Source organism: Marmota monax, unplaced genomic scaffold (assembly GCF_021218885.2).
Source record: "Marmota monax isolate L192 unplaced genomic scaffold, Marmota_monax_Labrador192_F-V1.1 WCK01_AAM20220418_F8-fsc00014, whole genome shotgun sequence".
NCBI classification, from domain to species: domain Eukaryota; kingdom Metazoa; phylum Chordata; class Mammalia; order Rodentia; family Sciuridae; genus Marmota; species Marmota monax.
The window spans coordinates 16,857,101-16,882,605 of NW_026695222.1; the positions used below are offsets into that span (position 1 = coordinate 16,857,101).

At 49.0% G+C, this 25,505-nt stretch overlaps 1 protein-coding gene across 28 annotated transcripts in view; it reads left to right on the forward strand.

Annotated features, from left to right (window-relative positions):
* The window catches only part of Epb41l1 (erythrocyte membrane protein band 4.1 like 1), a 122,662-nt gene that overhangs the window by 88,670 nt on the left and 8,487 nt on the right, over positions 1–25,505 (forward strand). For 8 of the 28 annotated variants that reach the window (XM_058575340.1, XM_058575341.1, XM_058575334.1 and 5 more), the window contains 11 exons: positions 1,416–1,598; positions 4,248–4,346; positions 9,375–11,357; positions 11,844–11,951; positions 13,078–13,476; positions 15,269–15,373; positions 17,044–17,127; positions 21,917–22,003; positions 22,763–22,846; positions 24,838–24,918; positions 25,232–25,348. In XM_058575340.1, coding sequence (XP_058431323.1) covers positions 1,416–1,598; positions 4,248–4,346; positions 9,375–11,357; positions 11,844–11,951; positions 13,078–13,476; positions 15,269–15,373; positions 17,044–17,127; positions 21,917–22,003; positions 22,763–22,846; positions 24,838–24,918; positions 25,232–25,348 — 3,330 coding nt within the window. The remainder of the gene's footprint in view (positions 1–1,415; positions 1,599–4,247; positions 4,347–9,374; positions 11,358–11,843; positions 11,952–13,077; positions 13,477–15,268; positions 15,374–17,043; positions 17,128–21,916; positions 22,004–22,762; positions 22,847–24,837; positions 24,919–25,231; positions 25,349–25,505) is intronic. The other 20 variants (XM_046433214.2, XM_046433211.2, XM_046433217.2 and 17 more) reach the window with 9 other exon arrangements.

A 25,505-nucleotide genomic window follows, 5' to 3' on the forward strand; every position in this document is an offset into this window, starting at 1 on the left:
GCCCAAAGAGCCAGCAGGCCTATTTGGGGTCCTCCTGGATTGGGATCTATGAAGTATTATAGCCCAAACCCACCCCTTGTGCAGATTCCATCAGATTTGACTTCTTAGGCAGATGTTTTCCTGTGGGAAGTTCAGTCTAGGGAGAGAGGCCAGAGGTAAAGGCAGGTGTCTGGAGGGATGTAGAAGCCCCAGTGGGATCAGTCTCCTTCCTGAGGGAGCTTAGGAGTCAACCACAGTGGCTCACTGGATGCCATGGATAAGCCCAGAGGAAAAATCCACGTTTATCCAAGGTGTGCTTAACTCTCAGGTTGTTCTCCTAAACCCATCTGATCTGACTTTAATAAGCTGAGATTGTCCATTTCTTGCCCTTAACAGAGTTACCACGAGCCTTCAAACAGCCTCATGCATGGGCTGCTGGCCCAATGCTGTGCCTAGAGGCAGGCAGTTAAACAGCTTTGACAGGCCACCAGTGGCTTGTCCTCGCTAAACCTAGGCAGAGTACTCCATCATGCTGCACTGACAGAAGCTCAGACTTGGTGGATTAATTGAGGACACACCCATGACTCCAGATATACCTGGCTCAGTTCTTGTGCTCAGCTTTGGGACTTACCCCTCTTCTTCCTGGTCTCCATTCTTTTTGAACATCCCGCAGCATCCTAATCTGTATCTGGCCATGTCTCAGCCCATCTGTTATTGGTGTCTGTACACCAAAGGCATCTGGAGGATCCAGGTGGTGGGGAAGGTAGTGGCTCACAGCAGAGAGGATTCACAGTCTTTTCTTGGGCCCCTGGTCCCAGTGAGGGAGCAGGCCCCATTTCTATGGATAGCACTAGCTTTAGGCATATCTGCACTCTGGACCTCCTTAGGGTATGAGCAGTTGCACAGGTTGGACCTTAGAGGGTCCTAGACTGAACATCCTGCTAGGTATGGTGGTTTAAATCTCCACCAAAAGGTAGGAACTAGGGTCCCAGAGGGACCTGGAAGGCTAGCCTGCAAGTCTAGAACAGTCCAGGACACATGACAAGGGAGTTCTTGCTCTGGTGGATGCTGTGTGCTATGCCAGAGGAAAGCCTTCTGTGTGCCTGACTACCACTGGGCTCACAGACCTGAGGGGCTTTGGTTGAGTTGAGTGTTCAGAGGTCAGGGAGCCAGGCAGGAGAGAAGAGAAGATGGCTTGATCTGGAGTCTCCTCTTTGTCAGCACAAGTGCCCTGTGCCTCAGTCAGTGTATCTATTGGGGCTGATGTTCCTTGGCTCACTTGGCTCCTGGGGTTGCTGTGAGAGAGAGGCAGTGTTGGGGAGATCACATTGCTGGTTTTGGGGTGGTGATGGTGATTGCTGCCACCATCCCCAAACCCTGCATCCCCCACTTGGAGTTGTTCGCCTAACACTGCTGTCCTGTCTGTCCATCTGTAGTTCTTGGACAAGCCAGAGGATGTCCTGCTGAAGCACCAGGCCAGTATCAATGAACTCAAGAGGACCCTGAAGGAGCCCAACAGCAAACTGATCCACAGGGATCGAGACTGGGAGCGGGAGCGCAGGCTGCCATCCTCACCTGCCTCCCCCTCCCCCAAGGGCACTCCTGAGAAAGCCAACGAGGTAGGTGTCACCCTGAAGTCCTCAACAGGGACCCTGGGTAAAGAGGCAGTGGGAAGTTGCAATGTAATGACTTACACTCATCCTAACACCAATATGCTTCCCCCAGCGTGGCCTGGGCTGATGGGGATGGAATGGCAGGTTAGGCTCGGGGGACATATTCACTAAATCTTGGAATCTTGAGTCCCAGAGACCACCCTGAAACATGGAAGCTCCAAAGACTCGTGGTAGCTTGGTGTACTCTTCTTCCATCAGCCAGAGTATGATGGGGAAGGGTTCCTTGTTAGAAATGTGGGTTCCAGGGCCCCTTCTTCGTTCTGCTGAATCAGATATTTGGTGGTAGAGCTCTGGAACCAGCATTCTAATCAAGAGTTCTAGGTTATTCTCTTGCACAATAAACTTTGAGAATCTTGGTAGCCCTATCTAGTAGCCAGACCCTTTTGCACATGTTGTAAAAATGCAATGTGTGTGTGGGGGGGTGGTCCCTCCTAGAAGGAGCCCCGGAATCCACTAAAGGGGATTGGGTTCACCACACAAAGCACACCTGCTTCTCGGGCTTCCAAAAAGGACCCCACACACTCTGCCTTTTACAGTGGAAAGTGTGGACAGTATTTTCTCTATTGCAAAAGAGATAAAGATAGGATTTGGGAAATTCCTATATTATAATCCCAAGCACTTGCAAAATCTTGGCAATTTTTATCCCAGTTTATACATAGGTATTTCTCCCTAGAGAGGCTGCTGATTGGTCTCAAACCAACTGTGGTCTAGACTTATGCTGCCTGGATTGAATTCTGACTCCACTGCCTGGTAGCTGGAGGACTCTGAGTTTGTTATACCTAATCTGTCTGAGGCTCCGTTAGGCAGAAATGTTCATAGGGATATTGTGAGAATCAAATGAGATAATTGCTGGAGAGGGACCAGCATGGCACCTCAATGCCCAGTACAAGTTACTTACTGTTTTATTTTATTTAAATTAAAGTTTGAAGGATCTTGAAACACTTGGTTCAAGGTCCTTTTACAGATAGGGGTACTGAGACTCAGAAAGAAGAACTGTTCAGCATTGTAGCTGAAAGAAGAGGGGCCATAAGCCACTTTTATAGTGTGGCAGGTCATTGTATTTACTACCAAATCATATCTGCCTTGGAGCAAGACTAAATCATGAAGACCAAGTATGGAGTCCATTGTGCATGTACTTCCCTCTAATGATTTGAAAATGGGTTTTGCAGCCATGATCTAATTTGTAGAGCACTTGATTGAATCAGTACTAGCCATGGTCTGAGCCTGCCAGGTAACAGGGCTTTGCCTAGCGTGTTGTAGCAGAGCTACTGGGATTCCCTGATTGCTGATTCACAAAGTTAGGGATGCTTTGGGGGCTTTCATGACTGCTGCTCTTGAAGGAGGGCAAACCTCTGCATCTACTAAGGGCTTCTGTGGTCCCTGGCACAACCAACACTCTGACTGGAAATTGGGGAAATTGGTGTCTGGTTTAGTGATCTGGCGCTTACCTCCCCCATCCCCTGACTCTCTAAAGAGAGACTTGGCCAAAGTGGCTTTTAATTGTTCCTGAGGTAGGCCAATCCTTGGCCTGGCTGGAGGTGAAGTGGGATGCAGAGGTTACTAAAAGGGTCAGACTCCAACAGAGAAAGGAAGAATGATTACTGGTGACCTGGGGTCTGAACCTCTGGGTCTCAGAGCAGCCTGGCTTGGGGATGTGCCCCACCTGCTGGTGATGTCTGGAACTGCTAGAAGATGAGTCAATAACAAGGTAAAGTCTGTTCTGCCACCTCCTTAGCCCAAGCTGTGTGGTCTCCACTGCTTTAAACAGTTACAGCCCAGGAGGTCACCTTGGAGCTGTGGGCATTTAGAAATGGCTTATGGGACGTCTTGCTTTTAAGAGCGAAGATTTGGGAGATGGGGAGGAACTGTAGAAAGGATTTGACTGGGTCCTTGGGTGAGTGATTTCTGAACTTCATTGCCTAGTCTGTCTAAAGAGGACTGGAATTGACACTCCATAGGAAGGTTGTTGGCAAGATTGAAGGAAATAATGAAGATTAAAGCACTTTATCAACTGGGAAGTGCTAGACAATTATGGAGCCATTTCTGATGGTGACTAGAATTCCTGACCCAAATATATGCTATGTGGGTGACCTTGCAGAGAGCTATCACCCAGAATTTCTAGTAGTTTCCTCAGAGCTTTTTGGGTCCCATTCAGGCCGTGAGGAGAGCAATAGATCCAAGTTTTAAAGATAACTCTTTAAATGGGGCTGTGCCCCAATTGCAGGATTGAACCATTAGTCTAAGCCAATAACACCCAGCAGGGGGACTCAGAATCAGGGTCCAAATGGTGTGGTTCCATAAATTCCACAATGTTAGTGGGCAGGCCTCAAGGGACAGTCTGGGACCTCAGTACTGTCTTGTAGCTGACTGTGGGACTCCCTCCCTTAAGTGTCTTAGAAGGGCTGTCCCTCTTTGTCTCACCCACAGAGTGGCTCCTTCCTGACCAAATGCGCAAGTCCTAAGGAGGTGGGACTTACAAAACTGGGCTATTGATGGACTTCGTATGTCTCTCTCTCCTGCTTTCTCTCTCTGTCTCTGTCCCTCCTTTCCTTCCTCCCCCTCTCTCTTTCCTTTGGCCCTGGGCCTCCCCTGCAGTCCCAGAGGACCCAGGACATCTCTCAGCAGGACTTGGTACCCGGAACAGCCGCAGGCTTGGAAGTGTTCACTCAGAAAAGCCTCGCAGCATCACCTGAGGTTATTGTTTTCACCTCCCGTACCCCTTCCTCCTGGGGCCTCCAGCCCAACCTGATCACTCACTAGGGGTTTTAGAAAACCCTTTCTCTGGGGTGAGGGGAACCAGACTCTGTCATGCAGAAGGGAACTGTGGGTGGCCCATGCTGTCCCCATGCTATGACCAACAAGCATCCCATCCCAGAGATCCAGAAAGGGCCAGCCCCTCCCTTATCCATGTTTCTCAGGAAGGACAGGAGTGCAGTCATCCTAGGAGGGCAGAACAGCCAAACTGCCCCTGCCTTAAAGGAAACATGGTCTCTTTTTCTTAGGCGCTTGTGAGGCTGAGGAACCTGGAGGCAGGCTCTGACCACTGAGCATGGGGGACTAGGGGTCATGGCCCCTAAATACGTTCTACCCTAACATATTATCTCTGTTTAGGAGCCTGAATAAGGTCTAGCTGTGGCTAGTTAGGGCATAGCATTTCATCTCTCCTGGCTCCAGCTCTCTAAACTCCTCTGGGGTTTGGATCTGTCTGGGTTTCTAGGAAGGCAAAAGTAGACATCTTTTTTCCAAGAGCATCCTTGGTCAGGCAAACATTCTAAATGAGGAGGGCACTGCTTCTGGGCCTGGTATAGCAATGAGTTGAGGGTTCTTGGAATTTTCTGTGGCCCTGCATGGGTACTGAGGATAAAATCTAGGGCCCAGCAGCAAGGGTCACATTCTTCTTGTCTACTGGGATTTCGTAGGCTGTTGGGGCTGGGAGGTACTGATCAGCTGGTTTCTGCACCTCCTCTGTTGGCATGGTGTCAGGGTGGGGAGGGTCATATATCTTTCTCTTTAATCAGAGGCAATTTCTGGGGCTACTGCAAATAAAGACATTATGTGAGCCACAAATATGGTAAAACATAAATCCTAATTCTCCATGAATTTTTCTTCTATATAAAAATAAAAACTAAACTATCATCACTGTCAGTTGAGGAAAGTCGGACAGGAGTCAATAGCATCCCCCCAAGACCAGGGACATAGTGATGCCCATGACCATGGATGCTCCTAGAACCAAAGGCATGTGCCTATAGTGGAAGCAGAACCTAGCATACACCCTTCATCCACCTCTGGCCAGCAGCCATCAGCCTCCTCCACAGAGGGACCCTCACTGTCCCTGACCACAGCCCATTTTGTCTTCTGTCTTCAATTAGGAAGTTTCTTTGTACTGATTTATTTATTTATTTATTTATTTTGGATTTTTCTCAGTTTTATTGAGCAATAAAGTTGAGGTTTTATTTATTAAAAAAATGAACATGGTTTTTAATACTGCAGGGATAATTTAGAAATTGCCATGAAAGGTAATTGATTTTTATAAACATGTATATAATATACTTTGCACTAACAAGCATTGACATTGTGATTTGTCGTGCATGTGTTTTTCTTGTACTTTCCAGATTGCTAATGAACAATGTGCCATAGTACATTTTCTAACAAGCAAAACATATACGTGCATTTTAAAAAATCAACTCTTTCCTCAACATGGGACCAATAGAAAACTTTTGGAAGGATAATTCTTGCCGAAAAAGATAAATTCACCTTTTTTTAATGATCACATTTTTCCTCCCAACATTGTTCACAAAAGCTGAAAAACTTGTTTATGATGCTTCCAATACTTCTAGTTACTTCTGGCTTTACAGCTATTTATTATTTGAAAAAGAGTATTTGAAAAGAGTATTTAGAAGAATTGTTTGTTCTGCATGTAATTAAGCAATGCAAGGGCTGTGTCCTGGTTTATGATAGCTATAGAATCCCTTTGGAGAACATGCTTATGACAACACATAATCTCTTCTGCAGTGTGATATCTTCAGGGACACACCCTTCTTGGATTAAATTTGCTTTCTCAGACAGACCAGAAATAATCACGAAGGGCGGAGCTTCTTCTCATAAGTCCTCCCTGTTCATTTAATTGATACATATCCATCAATCTCTCATGCTCCTATGAGTCCTCATTTGGGTTGATTCCCTCGTTTGCAGAACTCAGGACGTAAAACCCCTGAGGATCTCTTGTTCAAAGATCAGGAAAAAAGGAGCTTTCCTTTCTTTGTTTCTCTCTACCTGTCACAATGTTTTTAATTTTCTATTTAATATCATGTTCCCAGTGGCACAGGGGCCTGTGTAAAGTAAGTGCAGAATTTTCCAGATACCCCTGGGCCTGTCCAGCAACTTGGTGCATGGGATGTGTGTACATAGATACACTTTTGACCCTCCCTGCACCTATGCTTAGGCTGCGGCCAGGGTCTTTGTACTGATTTAAAATCTGAACTTCTGCATCCATGGCCTGTAGCCTCCTGCCCTTTGGTACCTTGGATCTGCTCTGCAGCCCTCCCCAGGCCACCCCCCACAGGGCTGCACACCTTTCCTTCCCTGAATGCTCCTGTGCCCCTCAGCAGTTTCTCCCAGGACATGGTTTCTAGAGGGTCCCCCATCCAGCATCCCATCCTCCTATGAAGGTCAAGGCCCAGATGTTTCGCAGAGTTCCAGGGGGAACCTGAGTAGCCTGGAGTCAGCAGAACTGTCCTTTGGGGAGAGTTTCTTCTTGTGTGTAGCTCATGTGGGAACCAAACTGGCTCCTCTGCTCCCATTTCCAAGACTGGAGCAGATGCAGAGCCCCTCGCAAGTGGGGAGTGGTGTTCTGAACAAGGCACTGAAGGTCCCCAGTTGGGAAAAAGAATAGCTGCAGGGCGGTGGCAATCTGGGGCCGCCCTAACATTGTTCCATCTTGTGATCTGGGCCAGATGTGCTTTTACCAGTGCATTGGTGCTAGCAAAGTTCTCTCTTTCTCTCTCTCTTTTTCCTCTTCAGGATCCTACCTATTTGCTTATTAGAAGTAGAATTCCTCCTTCTTCCCATACTGTTCACACTGATCTTATGCAAGGCCCTTCCCTCTGAGACCCTCAGTTTCCCCTTCTGAAATAAGGGTACCAATGCAGGCATCACAGTTGCCAACTGGATTAAATTTCATAACTTGGAGGACTGGGGAATAGGTCAAAGACAAAGTACTTGCTGAATGTGCAGGGGCCTGGGTTCAATCTCCCAAGTACCCCTCCCCCCCCCAAAAAAAAAAAAACTACTTGGACAAAGGGCAGCATTGCCTGGCACATAATAACCAAATATCACTATGTGCTTCTCTTTTCTGCCTGTAGAATCTTTCTTCCATTCTGTGCCAGCTCTCGCCCTCCACACTGTGGCTTATCTAGCCCAGTTCTTCTTAGAAATGGAGCAGGAAAGTTCCAGAAGGGGCCTCACTGACCAACTTTGGCTTTCATTGCCAGGCTCACAATGTTGGTAAAGCTGAAATGGAAGCATCAAAAGGAACAAATTCCCCAAAGAGATGAGGAGCCCTGGCTTCCATAAACTTTGGAAGCCAGTCCTCTGATAGTTCAAGTGCTGGGGTCCTGAAGGCCCTAACGACCTGAAATAAAATCTCAGAAACCTATGCTAGATTTTGTCTAGGCCTCCCCACTTTCTACTCTCTTTCATGTTGGCAGAATTCTTCTAATAAGGTCTTGTTCTCTATCATGGAGACATGATTTGATAAAATGGAGTATTGAGGTGGAGAGTTACAACGCTCTTTTGATCCTTCAAACTCCTTCAGATCTTATGGATTCATAGACTTTTTGCCCAGTCATAAACTAAAAAGGAGCCTAAGGCCATATAAACCTTCCCCCTCCTATTGCTAGAAACAGTTTTTGACAAATACTGCAGAGGTGGTCATGGTGGGGTGGAAAGGACATACTTCACAGAACTTGGAGTTAGGGACTGGATCCTAGGCCTGCCTTGCCTTTGCCCCTGGCTCACTCTGTGACCTTGGACAAGATGCCTTTCTTCACTAGTCCTAGGTAAGGTTTCCATATCTGTTCTGAGGGGCTTTAGTCAGAGCAGTGATTTCAAAGGAGAGTGATACATCAGGGTACTGGGCTGCCCAATATTTGTGTTACATACTAGATGAACTTCCATTAAGATTTTGTGGGAAACAAGTCTTCTGTGGCTCCAAGAATATTAGAAACCCAGTGGCCTTCCTGCCACCTTAATGATTCAGAAATCCATCGTTCCCCCCAAGTACTGTTTGAAGACCCCTTGTGGCAGGTAGAGGACCATTCAGTAGACAGTTGGGTATGCTGGTCCCTCTGCCCCATGATGATGCCTGGGTCTATAAGTCTTTTCCTTCTGTGATGTATTCTGATCAGCCCTTTATAACCCTATGAGTTTTGTTAGAATTCTCCAAGGATGGACCCTGGTATTTATTTCTTTGGGATGGAAATCCATTATATTCAAACTTTTTAAGCCATTATGTTGACTGTCACTAATCTGGCCATTTGGTATTTTTGCTAATAATCAAAATCTGTTTCCTTCCCAGAAGCTCTTATAAAAAGGTCAGATTTTAGACTAAGCCCTGTGGAACTCAATGCTTCCCTTACCTTAGCAGTGGATCACGGGTGACACCCATCTTCCAAGGTTGTGAGATAAGTCAGCAGAGATTCCAGGCACTGAAAGTCAGTGGGTAGCCATGACCAAGTCACTGACCTTCTCTAGGCCTTGGTTTCCCCACTTACACACTGAGGAGATTAGACCAAATAATGTTTTAAACTCTTTCAGCTCTAACATTCAGAAGTTCCCAGTGATCTAAGTACTTTCTCCTCTGAAAGTGGCAATTGTTTTAGTAAAAGAGGAAGAGGAAGAGTCCTGGCCCATCCATGGATCTCACTTTATCCATTGTTAGCATGGGGAGAGCATGAGAACCCATCCTGTCTTATCAAGTGAGGGATGGGGTTGAGGAAGGTCAGTCAGTTATTTTGGGGTGCCTTAATGGGAAGAATAACCTGTGAGAAGGACTGGCATAATCATGTCTTTCTCTCCCCAACCGGTTCTGGGGACATGCCATCCCAGTCCACACTGGACTACCTTTTGGTGGTAGATTGGTCCCTTTTTACAGAGAGAAGGGTGACCCGCCCTTCAGGTGCCTGCTATTTCATGTTAACTCTTCTTGCTCCAATTGCAACACAGGGTTCGGAGCATTGGGTATTTATAGAAAGACAGTACACTAAGCCAGAAGAACTCGGTCTCAGTCTCCTAAAAATGGCCAACACACAGCAGGAAGAAAGTGAGGCAGGCCTCGCTGACGTCCTTGCCGATGGCAGACTCTCCAAGGTAGACATTCTGGTGGACAAGTTCAAAGTTGAAATGGCCACAGAAGAAATGGTGGGAACCAAAAATGCCAAAACTCAGCAGCAAGGGAGGATGATTGCAAGTCCAGAAGACTTTGAGTCGGTGTGGGAGGAAGGCCCCTGGGTCAGGGCAGGTACTGGAGGGGTTGCCCAGGCTACAGGATGCACATTGTCAGACAAGCTCCTTGAGGGCTCTGAGCTCAGGTTTGGCATCAGCGAGGCACCCATCAGGAACTTCCCAGTCTCAGATGGTCAGTTGGAGGATCGTGCAGAGCTAAGGAAGAGGCTGGAGGAGCTCCAGACGTGTGGAAGATCCACAACTCCAGGAACCAGGCCAGCAGAGGTGGACATCCCCTCTCCAGCCTCTGACAAGGGAGGCCTCCAGTCATTTCTGTTGGATCCTGTTCATGCTGAAGCCAGAGCTGACTCTAGCGATGAGACTGATACCTCCTTTGCAGAGAGGAGCTTCTATCTAAATCACGGAGAAAAAGATTCTGAAGATCAAGTTCTCCCTCTGCCTTTGGAAGAGAGAGAAGAGCGCCTGGATGCCCCTCCTGGAGGACACATCAAGCTGGAACTGCCAGGGGAGCTCCCAGAGAGCTCAGAGCTGAATGCCACAGACCCGAGGGGCTCCGCCACAGCTGCCAGCAGGAACAAGGATGAAGCCCATATTGCCTCCTCCGAGGAAGGAACCAGGTCTCCCAGGAACCACGGAAGACAGGATGACCAGCAGGGACCTTCTCCAGGACACACATTTGCTGAGGACTGGCAAGAAGCACAGCAGGAGGTGGAGGGAGAGTCTCACCCGACAGCCAGGGCAGCTGAAAAGGAAGAGCCTCCTGCCAGTGGGAACTTGAGGGAAGAGGCCAGATCAAGTCCCTCAGCAGGATGGAAGGACCACTCCACTAATGGAGGAGGCAGGGTGTGCCTGGACCCCCAGGCCCATGCCCTTCTGTGGACCATCCCTCCTCATGTCAGGAAGCCAGTCAAACCAGACAGAGGCAACTTCCTCTCCAAAGAGAGGGGAGCCATTCATACCCAAATCGGACAACCTAAGATGGGGGACCAGGAAGCCTCAGCATTTCCTCATATGGAGGTGGTCACCTCCCTGCCAGCCTCCCCTGGTCACTTTGAGGCTCTGGAAGCTCTGGAGGAAGCTTTTCCAAGCCCAGCTTCTCATGGATCAGGGGAGCCTTCAGAGCTCAGGGATCTCTTTGGAGATCAATTTCCTGTATTTCTCAAACATGTCCAGCTTCCTAAAGACAGCCCAGAGCCCAAAGACCAAGTTGGGTTAATTGTGCCCCCTGACACAGGAGGTGAACGCAGGGCACCTCCAGTGGCCAGCAGAAAGCCCAGAGTTGTTCCTGAAGAAGCTGAAGGGGTCACAACTCCGGGGTTGGTATTCCCTTCGGGAAAGCAAAAAGAGACGACCTCTTTCCAGGATGGGGGACAAGAGGGCTCCCTGGAAGACATAAGCAAGACCTCAGTGGCCAACAAAATTCGGATATTTGAGACCCATGGAGCTGAGACTCGTCGAGCTAGTCAGAGTGAAACAAAGGCCCTTCCAAATGAGTTGACTTCAGAGGCCTGCATGGGTCAGTTAGAGCAACAGCGGAACAAGATTTTAGACCTGGGCTTCGTCCAACTCCAGCCCCCAGGGGACTTTGCCAGTCCCCAAACTGCACATTCCTCAATGATGCCTCTGGCTACCAGACACTTCAGGGAGGGCATTTCTACCACACTCCACCAGGAAAGACGCACAGAACTAGAGCTCGTGTCCCCCGATTCAGGCTGCGAAACCACGCTGGAGGAAGCGCCTGGGGTAACTGGCTATGTGAGCCCCCACCCCCATCATGTCCCCCACCGACCGCATGCCTGGTAGCCTTTTAGAAGCATGATTCAGTGGCCGCTCATCATTACTGCAACCCAAGGCTGCTTGTCCATCCCTATGAGGCCTTTTCCCAAAATGCACCTATGAGTAGCCCAGGCTGAAGGATGGGGTCATCTGCTTGGCCCACGTTATCTTGGCCACAAAGACCCTCAGCTTTTGGTATGACCTGGTGCCCAGAGGGTCACACACACTCCTATGGAGAAGGTGCCACCACTACCAGCAGATTACATGCTTGCCTTGCTGCCCCTCCCCTCTCGATTCCTACCTCTTGCTTGGCTTAGCCAGTGATCTTTCTTCATCCTGTCCCTGGTCTCCTGCCTTGTGGAAGCTGACAGTCCAGAGATTTCCATCCTCCGCTCTGGTTCCCTTTCAAGTTTCTTTCTGCCTCCTTAAGACTAACTGTCTTCTCTAATCCAGAACAAATCCGGAGATGCGGTCAGGGAAGAGAAGCGCTTCACCAGCTTAGCTGCAAACGCCCCTGGGAAGGGGGGGCACCTGAGATTCACCAGCCCCTCGGGCCCTCAGGTCTCTACAGTCCCTCTGTGTCCTGATGACCTAGTTACCTTCACCTGGCCAGGATGCTTCGCTTCTTAGATTCCTACCTGCTGTAGCAGCGAACCCCCATGGCTGCTCCACTCTGGCTTGTCGGGAATGTATTCCTCACACCTCTCGACCTTCCAGAAACTGGCTAAATGGAGGCCCGTTTAGCAAGTGAATTTCTAAGCACACTGAATCTCCAGAAGCTGAAGTCAAGTTCTTTAAAAAAATATTTTGTGGGTGTTAGATTGGTTTTTTAACAGAAAACAATGTCATGGACCAGCCAAAAATGTGTGTGTGGTGTTTAATCCCTGACAGGCCAGTTGAGAGGTATGTATAGTGGACAAGAGTTGCTAGCATCTCCTTGGCCTGCTGTTGTCAATTACACTGATGGGACCAGAACCTCCTGCCCATGGCCTGCCCATGGCCCACTCTCGGAGCTAAGGGTGGATCTGGTGTAGCACCCGGCTCCCTGGAAGCTCGTCCCCAGAGGGCCTGGCCCTGAATTGTTCTTCCCACTGTTTGATGCTGACCCTGTCCACGGAGATTCAGTGGAATTGACAAGCCTTGCTGGCTTCCTCTGCGTTCCTCAAGCTCTTGGCTCCAGCCTCTCTGCCTCCTCCCCTGGGTTTCCTGAGTACCTAACCTCCCTCCTAAGTTTGTTTCTCGACGCCACCTGCACGGATGGGCCTGGGGTCCGGGATTCCATCCCTGCCTTTTGCACAGTGCCGCTTCTGATAGGCTCCTCCATCCAAGCCTTGGATGGGGCCTCCTGTCCAGGACTCACTGGCAGGATATTTGCTTTGAACTCGCTTTTGCCATCAGTGTGAGATCCTTGGGAAGGAGCATCCCTACTCTTGAGAAATTCTTTTTGTTTTTTAAGCTTGTTATGATTTCAAGGAACCTTTCCTGGGTTTGTTTTGTTTTATTTTTTTGATTTTTCATTTCCTGACCTGCTCCATTCAGGACCTCAACACAGCCTCAAGATTTCTTCTGACATGCACCATCTTGATGTTCTCTCTCTCTCTCTCTCTCTCTCTCTCTCTCTCTTTCTCCTTTTTTCTCTCCCCCTCCCTACCCTGCATCCCATTCCTCTGGTTTTATCTGGCCATAGAGAGCAGGGCTGAGGGAGGGATCGGAAGAGAAAGTCAAACCACCACGTCCCCGGGCCCCAGAGAGTGACACAGGAGATGAGGACCAGGACCAGGAGAGGGACGCAGTGTTCCTGAAAGACAACCACCTGGCCATAGAGCGCAAATGCTCCAGCATCACGGTCAGCTCCACATCCAGCCTGGAGGCTGAGGTGGACTTCACGGTTATTGGTGACTATCATGGCAGCGCCTTCGAAGACTTCTCTCGCAGCCTGCCTGAACTCGACAGAGACAAAAGCGACTCTGAAACTGAGGGCCTGGTGTTCTCCCGGGATCTCAAGGGGCAGGATGATGAGTCTGGGGGCATCGAGGACAGCCCGGATCGAGGGGCTTGCTCTACCCCGGATATGCCCCAGTTTGAGGTACAGTGGAGCTTCATCGAAACCTGGGCCCAACCAGGCACTGCATGCTCAGAGGGCCCTGGGCCATGCGGGAGAAGACTGAGCAGCCAGCTGCAGCCTGAAGCTGCCTCATGTTGCATGACTGTCCCTCCACAGAACAGCATGGCTCTGTGCTCGCATGTTGCCATATCGGTTTACCCCTAACACGCGCTCCTTGGTGTTTTAACCCTGTGACCCCATTGCTTGCTGAGGTCAAGCGATGACAGGTGGTCTGTTCTCACTCAATTCCTCATCTCCTGCCTGTGTTGCATGGCACCTGCAGAGAGCATGTGTCTGTAGACTCTCGGGCTGTGGAGCCTGGTCTGAATCTTGAATGGTTTTCCCCATTCAGGCTCAGGCTCATCTCCCTGGGCTTCCTGGGGAAGGGGCAATAGTTTAAGTTCATCCAGCCCTGGGGTCTCAGGATGGTAGTGGGAAACACCTGGAGAAGAGGATACATAGTCATTGAGAAGGACACAAGGACTAACTGTGCCTGAGCTTCTCTGTTTTGTGGCCCTCCTCGGTAGAGCTACAGAGAGATCTTTCTGAAACTCATCTCTGTCCATGTTGCTCCTTTGCTTCCTCACCTCTTCCAGCCCAGCCTCCCTCCCATGCTCCCAGTAAAATGCCAGCTCATCCATTCTGGGTTCTCACTCCACGCTGTACCCTTTGGGTTGAAGGTTGTCCTCCCTTTCTGTGCCTTGCTCTGAGATAGAGCTCAGATGTCAGTTTCCTAGCATATGCTTTCCTGACTCCCTGTGCAGAAGTGTCGCTCTTGTTGCGTCCCCCCCCCCCCACTCTGTAACGCCTCTGCTCCAGGATTCTCCAACAGTCAGTGACTGACAGGCCTGCTCTGCCGCTCCTCTAAGCCTGGCACCTTCTCAGCACCAAGAGATGATTCATTGAATGAATGGCTAGATGGCAGGGTTATAACCATCTGTAAGAATCCCTTTCCCCCCAACAGCTATATGACAAGCTAGTGTCCATTCATCCATTCAAGTTGTGTGGGAAAACCTGAGTGGGAATAGCACAGCCTGGTGGAGGACTTGGATCATTTAGCTTAAGACTTCTAGAGTAAGTTTGGAGACAGGTGGCCTTCAGGCCAGATCTAGCCAGAAGATGTGTTTTCTTTAACTCTGGTTTAAAAATCATGGCATTAAATATAAAATCCAGGGGTTCATTATATCATTTTTTAAAAAATCAGATGGTCCTATCTCTAGAGGCCGTGATAACAGTTGGCCAAACCTGAGTGGAGTCCACCTGCTCTCCACCACCTCCGCCCTCAGCCCTTAACCAGTCCCTTCACTTATTTACACCTTCTGCCTCACCCCTTGCAGGCCTCCATGTGTGTGGCTCCTGCTCTAGTTCGAATGAAGCAGTTGGAAGGTGCAGGCTTAACTGTGGAAGGCCTTCAGGATTCAACAATATTATGTGCACAAGGAAGACATTTAGCATGGGGACTAGCACAGGGCGTATTAGTAATAGAATTATGAATGTCCTCTTAATGGTAGCCTAAAAAGGTATACAGCCCCCTTGCAGGGACATGGATCAGGGACACAAGGCAGGACTGCCTGGAGCTGCCAGCAGCTCTGGCTCTCCCTTTGGGCTGTTTGTCTGTGACTTCACACCATGCCTCTTCTGCCCTGACCTCACACCTTCCCAGAGACCCAGCCAGCTGTGGGGTAGGACACAGCTCTTAACCTATTCCACAGTTGCCTGTAAGCAGACATCTTATGGGTCTTGAGTCAAAGTATCCTTCTTTGTTTCCTTGTAGCCAGTGAAAACAGAAACCATGACTGTCAGCAGCCTGGCCATCAGAAAGAAGATTGAGCCAGAGGCCATGCTGCAGAGCAGGATCTCCACTGTGGACCATACCCAGGTAGTCTGCACTTCCCACTGGAGCCTAAGCATGGGTATTGGGCATTGGGTGTGGGTTCCCACTGCCATGGTCAAGCTCCTTGGCTAACCTTCCCACCTCAGCTTCCCTAGAACCACCATTTTAATCCTGATGCTCTTTTGAGCCTCAGAGTCCTCCCCAAACTCTGGGGGTGGGAGGAATAGGGCAGATCAGACTTCTTAAAGTCTTGATTTCCCCATCTGTAGGAGTGTTGCAAGGTCTAGTGGCTAGTGGGTTAAGACCTCTGTTTTTTTGACTACTTGATGGAATTGGAGGGTTTTTCCCAGGGATGGCTTGGGGAGACCAATCTCAATTTGGTCAGAAGAGCTCATTGTGGGTCATTTTTTTTAATGTATGGAGTGTCCACGTTAGTTTGGCAAAATGAACAAACTAGGTGGGGAAAAAAGCACCAGAGCCTTTTTCTTAGCATTCTAGCACCCTGGGGAAAGCCAGGCACACTGCTTAGGGTGTGTTTATCACATTTCTTCTGTGGGTTTTAAACTTTGAAAATTGAGGTTATGGGCCTAAGAGATGCCCTCATGATTCTTTCTGACCGGACAAGCTGCAGTTCTTGCAGCTTTCCTGTCCTAGTGACCAATCTTTGTTTCAAGAACTGAAATAAGGACTGGGGATGTAGCTCAGTAGTAAAGTGCTTGCCTAGGATGCCCAAGGCACTGGATTTGCTTCCCAATATTGCCAAAAAAGCAAAAACAAAAACAAAAAAAAATCTGAGATGAGACATAAACCAGAAACATAGGCAACGGTATTATTTCCAGAATTTTCTCTCCCACTTTTGTAAAAATGCTACGAGTTATGAGGCTCCCGAGCATCAATCAAGACTCTAGTGCCCGTTAAGACTCTTGAGTTCTGATGAGCTGTGTGACCTTGGGAAAATTGCTTTTTCTCTCTGACCTGCTTTGTTTTTAGTAACTTGTATTTTGTTTTCATACAGAAAAGTAAAAAGAAACTAAAATTGACTCTAACTCTCATAGCCTGATAATTCTTATTGACATTAAAACAAAACAACAAAAAATTTCAGTTATAAAATTCAAACAGAACCAAATGAAAATTTTCTTATGTTGCCTCCCAGGGGGAAAAAAAGTATGCATATCCCAATGTAGATACCTTCATCTCTATATACTTAAAATTATTACACAAAAGTGATTATTTTCTTTTTTTAACCTTACTTTTTAAAATACATATTTTGAACATCAGCATACATTAACATATGGGTCCCCAAGTTACTCTGGAATTGGGATCTAATTTGATTTGTTGTCTCCCACTGATATACCCTATCATGGTTATTGTCTTTTGCAGTTAATATTCAGTGCTGTGGTGAACTTCCTTGTTCATATTTCTGGGTGAACTTTTGAAAAATTATATCCACAGGATAAATTTCTATGGATTGCTAAGTCAAAAGTTACATGCACTGAAATTCGGATAGAATGTGTCAGATTGTCTTGGATTATATTTCATTTGCCAAAGAAAAATGTTGAAATGGGCGGTGCTGTGTACCTTCTCTATGGTTTTGTGTGTGAACTGCTCCCCAATGCATGCTCATTCCACAGCCTGTCACTCTGTAACTGGATTGGTATGAGCCCAGGTGACAGCTGAGGGCTCTCTCCATCTCTAACAACCCCTCTTCTGGCCAGCAGGTTGATGGGAGTGCCCCAATGGGGAAGGAGTTCATGACAACCACCCCCTCCATCACTACGGAGACCATATCCACCACTATGGTAAGTGGAACCCAGGAGGCATCCTTATGACCAGCCCCCTCACCCCACAAAATAGCCAGATAAGTGAATGATGCCCAGGCTGTTTCAGGAAGCTCGAAGCTGCCCTGTCCCCATTGGAGTGAGACATACAATCATTTACTGTCTGGAACCTAGGTTGCCCCAGGACATACTATCAGACCTCAGTTTTCCAAACTGAATGATGTGGGAGGTGGAATCCCTGAGTCTGTTATCCGGGCCATCTCAGCTGTGCAGGGGAAGAGGGAAGATGGTACTTTTTGATTCTTAGCATGCAAGAATCTTATCTCCAGATTCTGCTGGCGAATCTCACCTCCAGGCTGAGAGCCCTTCACCAGGGCCCACATTGGAGGCTACTCTTGTCTCAGGCCACTTCCTCACCATGGTCAGTAGATGGCAGCAATGAACCTTAGTTTGTAAACTCAAGATTTTGGACACCTTCCAAGAAACCTTAGGGTTCTGCTACCTATTTACTGTCTGATTCATGAAGGAAGGTCCTTGGCCACAGGTGTCCTCATCTATAAAATGGGAATACTCCCCATTCTGCCTCGTTCATAGGTTCTTTTTTTAAGTATTTTTTTTAGTTGTTGATGGACCTTTATTTTATTCATTTATTTATATGTGGTGCTGAGAATAGGACCCAGTGCCTCATACATGTGAGGCAATGCTCTACCACTGAGCCACAACCGCAGCCCCTCATAGGTTCTTTTAAAAACTTTCTTTAATATATAACTTTCAGTTGTAGATGGACACAATACCTTTATTTTATTTGCTTATTTGTTTATTTTTTTAATGTGGTTCTGAGGATCGAACCCAGCCTCACATGTGCTAGGCAAGTGCTCTACCACTGAGCCACAATCCCAGCCCCTGGTTCATAGGTTCTTAAGAGACTTCAGAGCCTTTAATAATGAAATAGAATAAATAGCCTTCAGCACACCAGTTATGGTGTCAGGCAATAAGCTGAGAACTTTGAATAGATTATGAAACCAAAGCGGATGTTCTCTTTTACATCCTTTACAGATGAGGAAACTGAAGTTCAGAGAGGTAAAGTGACTTACCCAAGGTCACACACAATAAGTAACAGTGCTAGGTTAAGCCCAGGCATCCTGACACTAGAAGCCCCCCTTTCAACATCAACCACTCTGCTCTGCTCCCTTATCCTGCTTTTGGGCACTTCGGCTGCATGGGGCTGGGGCTGGGGCTGAGGCTGTGGGTAGACGAGGTAACAAGTGCCTGATCCAGGTATGTCATGAGCTACTGAGAGTTGTAGTCAGATACTTTCTCTTGCCAAACCCCTGATACACACATGAAATGAGAATTCCATTGATTTAGACTGCTCCAAAGGTAGGTTTTGAATAAATAAAAATTTTAGGATCAATAAATCCAAACCAGTTACCTGCCTGCTTACTTTTCCCTGGTCACTCGGTTCCTCCGCTCTGCCTAACCCTTCACCATGCAGCATTAGGATGCTTGTAGGGCTAAATTTAAATTCTACCTTAGGTGAGTGGACAGTTACAGCATTCATTTACTCATCCATCCATCTGTCCATTCATTTGTTCCAAAAGCATCATTAGGTCTCTATGATCTACCTGATGGGAATACAGAATCAAAGAAAATACACTGCCTGCTAGGATTCATTTGTTCAGTCATCATCATGAGCATCTGTAATGTACTGTGCCCCTGTATGTAGGTCCTGGGCACACAGTGGTGAACAAGGTCCAACTCTCCCTCTTCCTGGCTGGATGACCTTGGGCAAGTCACCTGAACCTCTCTAAACCTCAGTTTTCCCCTTCTATAAAATGGGGTCGGGGCAATAACAGCACATATCTCAAAGGGCTCATGTGAAGATGAAAGTAATCTGTGTGAAGCCCTGAGAACAATGCTCTGCACACAGTAAGTGGTCTGTAGATGTGAGCTGCTGCTATTTCTTTCCTTCCCTCATGGAACAGCTAGCCTAGGGACCACTGGGAGGATAACTCTGGGTGACACCTCTGGCAGCAGGAGCTGGGGAAGGCATTATCTGGTCAGGGACAGCTGAGCTGTGCATGAAAGATAGATTAAGGTATGGTCACAGCAGAAGCCGTTCTAGGCAGCAGACAGAATAGGGGTAATGGTGGGTATCTGAAGGAGAAGGCAGTGGTCAGTGAAGTCAGATGTCAAGTGTATGAGGAGCTGGGGGAGTCTGAGGTGCCTACGGGACATTTCCAGGGGAGAGTCCAGGAGACGATTGGCCTTGAAGGCCTAGAGCTGGAGAAAGATCTGGTCTACAGGTTAAAATGGGGGAGGAGAGGCTGGAAAGAGGGCTGGGCCAGAACCTTCAGGGCCTCCAACATCATGTATGAAGTCCAAACTTCATCCCAGAGACAATAGGGAATCACTTAAATTTTTAAAGTAGGTGCATGATATCATCAGTTATGTGTTTTGTTAGGAAATGAGCCACTGTGTGGAGTGTGGACTGTAGCAAAAATTCCTCCCTCCTTCCTGCTTCTTTCCTTCCTTCAATAAATATTTTTTGAACACCCAGGACATGTAAAGTACTATGCCAAGCACTGAATCCAGCCCTGGAGAGGACAGTGTCCCAAGCTCTGAGGCTCATACTGGGAGAGACAGAAAGACAAGTCAGGGGATGGGCATAGGAGCCCGTATCCAGAGGGGCCTGGCTGGAGCTTGAGGAGGTGGATGTAGAGGAGGTCCCTGGTTAGGGAGGTCTGGAAGGAAGCAAATACAGGATTCAGTCATCGGTAGAAGATTCCCGTGACAGGAGGAAGGAAGGAGTGGGGATCTTGTTCAGTGGCCAGTGGTTCTCACAGTGTGGTCCCAGGCACCTACAAGAAAGGCAGATTCTCAGGCCTTCTCTAGACCTCTTGACTCAGAAACTCTGGGGCAGGGGCAGCAATCTGTGTTTTCATAAGCTCGCCAGTAATGCCCATCAAGTGCGAGAACCACTGATCTAAGCAGCATGAGAGGAGGGTGCTCTCTGTGTGTTGGGGTGAGGAGGCAGCCAGTTCCATTTGGGGTCCTATGAGTCTGAGGTGCCTACGGGACATTTCCTGGGGAGAGTCCAGGAGACGATTGGCCTTGAAGGCCTAGAGCTGGAGAAAGATCCGGTCTACAGGTTAAAATGGGGATTTGGGTTTTTGGGTTTTTTTGTTTTGTTTTTTAATATTTTTAGTTGCAGATGGACACAATGCTTTATTTTGTTTATTTAGTTTTATGTGATGGTGGGGATCAAACCCAGAACCTCACACATGCTAGGCAAGTGCTCTACCACTGAGCTACAACCCCAGCCCGGGATTTGGGTTTTGATGAGGCAGCAGAAGTCCCTAAGGTTGAGGGTGGCCTGTGAGGAGAGCCCTGAGTGTGAAGGCGGGACTGCCTTGGCCAGGGAGAGGACCACTCCTCCTTGAGGATACAGGAGGTGCAGGGAGGAGGGAGGCTGCCTTTGTTTTGAACAACTTGGTCCCATTGAGTGTTTTCGGTGTGAAGACAGAGGAGTGGCTTGACCCCAGGAAAGGGAAAGAGGATGCCGTGAGAGAATAAGCAGCTCCTTCACAGCATGGTCCTGATTAAAAGGGCTGGTGGCTGTTCTCTAAGCCAGAGAAAGGATATGAGCCCAGAAGCTACCCTCACACTCGGGGATCCCAGGTGCTTCTGAGAAAGTGCCTTGTGATGGTGTGCCAAGTGACCAGGTCACCGACAGCCTCTGCTCGAGGCAGGTAGAGGGGAGGCAAGGAAAAGGCAGAGGGTTTCTGTTCTGTCCTGTCCCTTGGCAGGCAGGCAGGCAGAGGTCCAGGCCAGTGCCATGCACAGAGCAGGACCAGGGGTCAGTCAGTTGAGAAACTGCAGAATTGGTGGTTCTGGGCTCCTGGATAGACCAGGCTGAGCCTTGGGATGGTACAGAAGTGGGAGGTAGCAAAGAGCTGGGCCTCTGGTCAGATATGGAGCACTAAGTCCAGGAATGATTCCAGGAGGACCTCGTGGTTAGATCTCAAGGTAGGACCAGGAGAATGGGCCTGAGAATGAAAGTCCCAAGGGCAGAGTGGTGGCATAGAACATAAGCACCTGTCAGACTTGGGGTCTTCCTCACGTGGGGTGAGCTTCTGGCTGTTCCACTAACTTGCTGGGGGACTTGAACAAGCCACTTAACATGCTTTTGCCCTCCTGTTTCTCATCTGCAAATCAGGAATCTTAAAAATGATTTCCTACAGTTGTGAGGATTAAATGAGGTCATGCATGTACTAGCCTCTGATGCCTAGCACATAGAAAGTACCCAGAAAGCAGTAGATATGATATTAATCACCAACCTACATGTCTATATTTCTCCTACAGATTTTAGTTTGTGAAATCCTTTCCCCTCTGTTAGCTTCATGAGGTCTCCATGGGAATGAGCATGGGTCCCTTTTTACAGATGAATCCATGAGACCCAGAGGGAGGAAGTGGCTCTGCCCCAAGTCACATGGCTAGAATGTGGCAAGGACAGGACAAGAACCCGAGTGTCCCAATTTCTCTGTTAGTGCTTCCAGAGAGCAGTACTGTGTCTTGTTCACCACAGTGTCCCTCACACCAGGCACTCAGTAAATGTTCGTTGAATGAGTGTGTGGGTGTGCACGTGTGTGTGTGAATGAGGGAGTGAGATCTGAATGATGCCTTCAGTTCTCTACTTCTAAGTTACTACTCAGCCTTGTGGCCATGAGAGCCATGTGGTCACGTGCCCTGGCCATCCTGGGGCCTACATACCTGAGACCTAGCCATCTGAGCACCATTGTTTCCCCAGGAGAACAGTCTCAAGTCCGGGAAGGGGGCAGCTGCCATGATTCCAGGCCCACAGACGGTGGCCACGGAAATCCGTTCTCTTTCTCCGGTAAGTGGGCAGTGCCAGCTCAGGCTAGGGGACTCCAAGCTGAAGACATGGGCATGGCCCCCCTTGTGGCCTGCAGAAAGTGCAGGTTGGGCCCAAAAGGTGCCCTTTTAAGTGCAGAGCCAGGAAACTAGATCACTTCCAAATGCCCATAGGCTCCATGGTGCCCAGTAGAGTCTCTGTAGTTTCCCTCCCATCCCTGTTGCGCTCACACAGGGCACTGGCCGTGTGGGGTGCAGCCCTTACCTGTTGTGCCTGCCCTCCTTGCCCACTAGGAAGAGCAATGAACTAGGAGTCCAGAGTTTGGATTCTAGGCCTGGCTCTGCTGTGGCTGCCCCACCTTTGACCCTGAGTCTGTCACTCTGAGGTCTTTTCCAGTTCTTTGCTTCTCTGAGTCTGTTTTCATCCTCTAGCCCTTGGTTGCGACAGGATGGGGGATCAGGAGGGCTCCATCTCCACCTTGGATGCCTCGGTTCATCCTTCTAAGATGCCAGGAATCTCAGATTCCGGGTGTTATTAGGATTCTGGGCCTCAGGAATCTCAGGCTCTAGGAATCTCAGATTCCCAGGTTTGAGAGTTTTATGGGTCTAGGATTTTGATGATTTCGGGATTCTTGGATTCTTAATGGTTCAAAGTATCTTGGCTTCCAGCCTTCACCTTCACAGGGCCCCTGCTTGTACGTGGATTCCCCCATCCCGCCCGCCCCTGCAGAGCCCAGTGTCCTGACCTGCTGCCCGGGGTGGGGGTGGTTATATTCTGCAGATCATCGGGAAAGATGTCCTCACCAGCACCTACGGCGCCACCGCGGAAACCCTCTCAACCTCCACCACCACCCATGTTACCAAAGTGAGTAGCAGCAGGTGCCCGGGCCCCAGAAGGCTGCAGGCGGGAAGGTCACTACCGTGGCTCAGCTTTGGCTTCTCAGTCTGTAAGGTGGAGAAAGGAGACCTGTGGTGCTGCCATTTTCTAGAGTCTGTGCGCATTGCCCTGAGCTACTGTTGTCCTACGCCCGGGCCCTGCACTCACAACCTTGACAGCCAGTCTAGGGGATGAGACCCTCTCCTTCAAAGTAACTGTGAATTATGGCATTTGCCTTAAGTGCTGGAAGAATTTAGAGGAGGTATCATGAGGGTGGCTCCCCAAGAGTCAGAAAGCATCTCCTGGGAAAAATGTTTTGAGCAGGGCCTGGGGTTTCAGACAGGACCCCTGAAGGAGGTGAAGACAGTGGCAGGTGCTCTAAGCAAAGTAGAAGATGAAGCCGAAACTGCGTGTTTGCTTCCTTGTTCATTGAGCCAGTGCTACCGAGCATCGACCTCACGCTGGCCTCTGTGCCTGGGGCTGCCGGAGGTGGCATAAGTGGGGCGTGTCTGTGGGAAATGGGGAGCAGCATGTAGAGAATGGAACAGGAAAATTAGGCTGGCTGGGGGCAGGGGAACATAGAACAGAGCAAATAAGACAGGTACCAGGAAGCATCTAACTATGGGAGGTCTGAGTCTCAGGGAAATTAGAAAACCATGGAAGTTTTCAAACTGAGCAGTGGCCGAGTGAAAACAAGCTTCAGAGAGGACCTTAGGTCCGCCAGGAGGTGCAGATGGATGGAAAAAAGAAGGAGAGTTATGAAGACAGCTTGAAAAAACAAACAACAACAATAAAACCAAAGGCTTGGGGGCTAGGGCCTGGACCAGGTGGAAGTTGGAGCTGGGAGGAGGAAAGGCCAGAGGAGGGAAGCATTCCTGGAGGTAGCAGTCATGAAGCAGCCAATGAGGACAACAGATTGGGGGAGTGGAGCAGGTGGCCACACAACCACATCTGAGTTGTCAGGAGGGAGACAGGAGAGGGCCCATTCAGGGCTGCAAGCCTGGAGGCGCCAGGCTGAGCCTGGGGGTTGTGACTGAGGTCCTGCAGAGCCATCCAGTAAGTCTGATGAGTAGCACTGACCCTTTGTGAACACAGACTCTGTCCCTGCCTGCTCCCACGCAGGACTTAGTACTTTGTCATGTTTCCCAGAAAGAATCGTTGCACCAAAAGCTTTAGTGAGCAGCGTCAATGACTCTTCAAGCCTTATGGGAAGGGCTTACATCACACACCCCACAGCATACAGTCCCTCTTGGCCGTGCCACTTGGGAGCCCCCTCTTTCTGTCCCACCCCCCTAACTCCAGCTGGGATTTCCCCCAGCCATACCCTCCTTAAATATGCCAAACAGTTAGGTCCTGCCCTTCTTCTAAACTTGCTTCCAGACCCCAGCAAACAGTGGAGGTAAAAAGTATCATAGTACAATCTTCTCTTGTAGTATTGTTCAAAGTCATTTAAGGTAGAACCTTGTCACCATTCACATTTCATTCATGTGTTCATTCAACAAACCTACATTCGGCACCGCCCTGGTCAGATTGGGCAAGGGAGTTGGGGAGGAGGGGGTACAGATATAAACAAACTACGGGCCCTGCCCTCAAAAGCCTGCAGCCTGGTGAGGAGCAAGCCCATAAAACCAGCACAGGCAGAGAGGCCCAGAGCCAGAGAGATATAGACTTAGCTCCCCCAGGAGTAGTGTGACAGGACAATCTTGAGGCACTGCCAACCAGGATGAGGGAGGCAGCTTCTGAGCTAGGCTTGGAACAGTGTGGTAGTTGGGGAGTGGTGGCAACCAGGCGAGATCTGCTGTCTGAATTCCCAGAACTAGAAAAGGAAAATGCTGAGGAAGCCAGGAGAGAAGGGCACACTGCTGGTATCTTGCCCTTAAGAGATGCTTTGGGTAGGTTTCCAGTCGTGGCCTGCTGCCCCAGCAGACTCAAAAGAGACCTCACCTCGCTTTTCCTTTCCTTCTTCGTTTCCCTTGTAGACTGTGAAGGGAGGATTTTCTGAGACAAGGATTGAGAAGCGAATCATCATTACTGGGGATGAAGATGTGGACCAAGACCAGGTATGGGGACAGGGGATGTCATTTCTGGCAGCACTGCCCAGTCCCTCCTATAGTGGGTGACCCATGGACGGCCACTGTTTTGGGCAGGGAAAGTATCTACTTCTTGCTGACCCTTTCAGAGAAGGAGCCCACAAGGAAGAGTCATTGAATAGGAGACAGAAGGGGCCAGAAGATCGGAGCTGTAGTCTATCTAAGCATTTCACTCTGCCCCCCCCACCCCCATTTCCCCAGCTGTGCACTAAGGAGCTTGTGTTCTCCAGCTTCCCTCCTCTCACTAGTCCATGGTGCCTCACTGTGTTATTCTACCCACCAGGCCCTGGCTTTGGCCATCAAGGAAGCCAAGCTACAGCATCCTGACATGCTGGTAACCAAAGCTGTCGTATACAGAGAGACAGACCCATCCCCCGAGGAGAGAGACAAGAAGCCACAGGTAAGGCTCCAAAGTACAGTGGCTGCCAGAGGAGGAGGTAGCAGTAGCAAGACCCTCAGGTGGTCATTTCAAGCCCAAGTGGCTTGATCCCTAGTGCCGCTTTGACCCCTCACCTGCCTGATTTGCAGGTCAAAGAGACAGGCAGCTCCCCCAAATG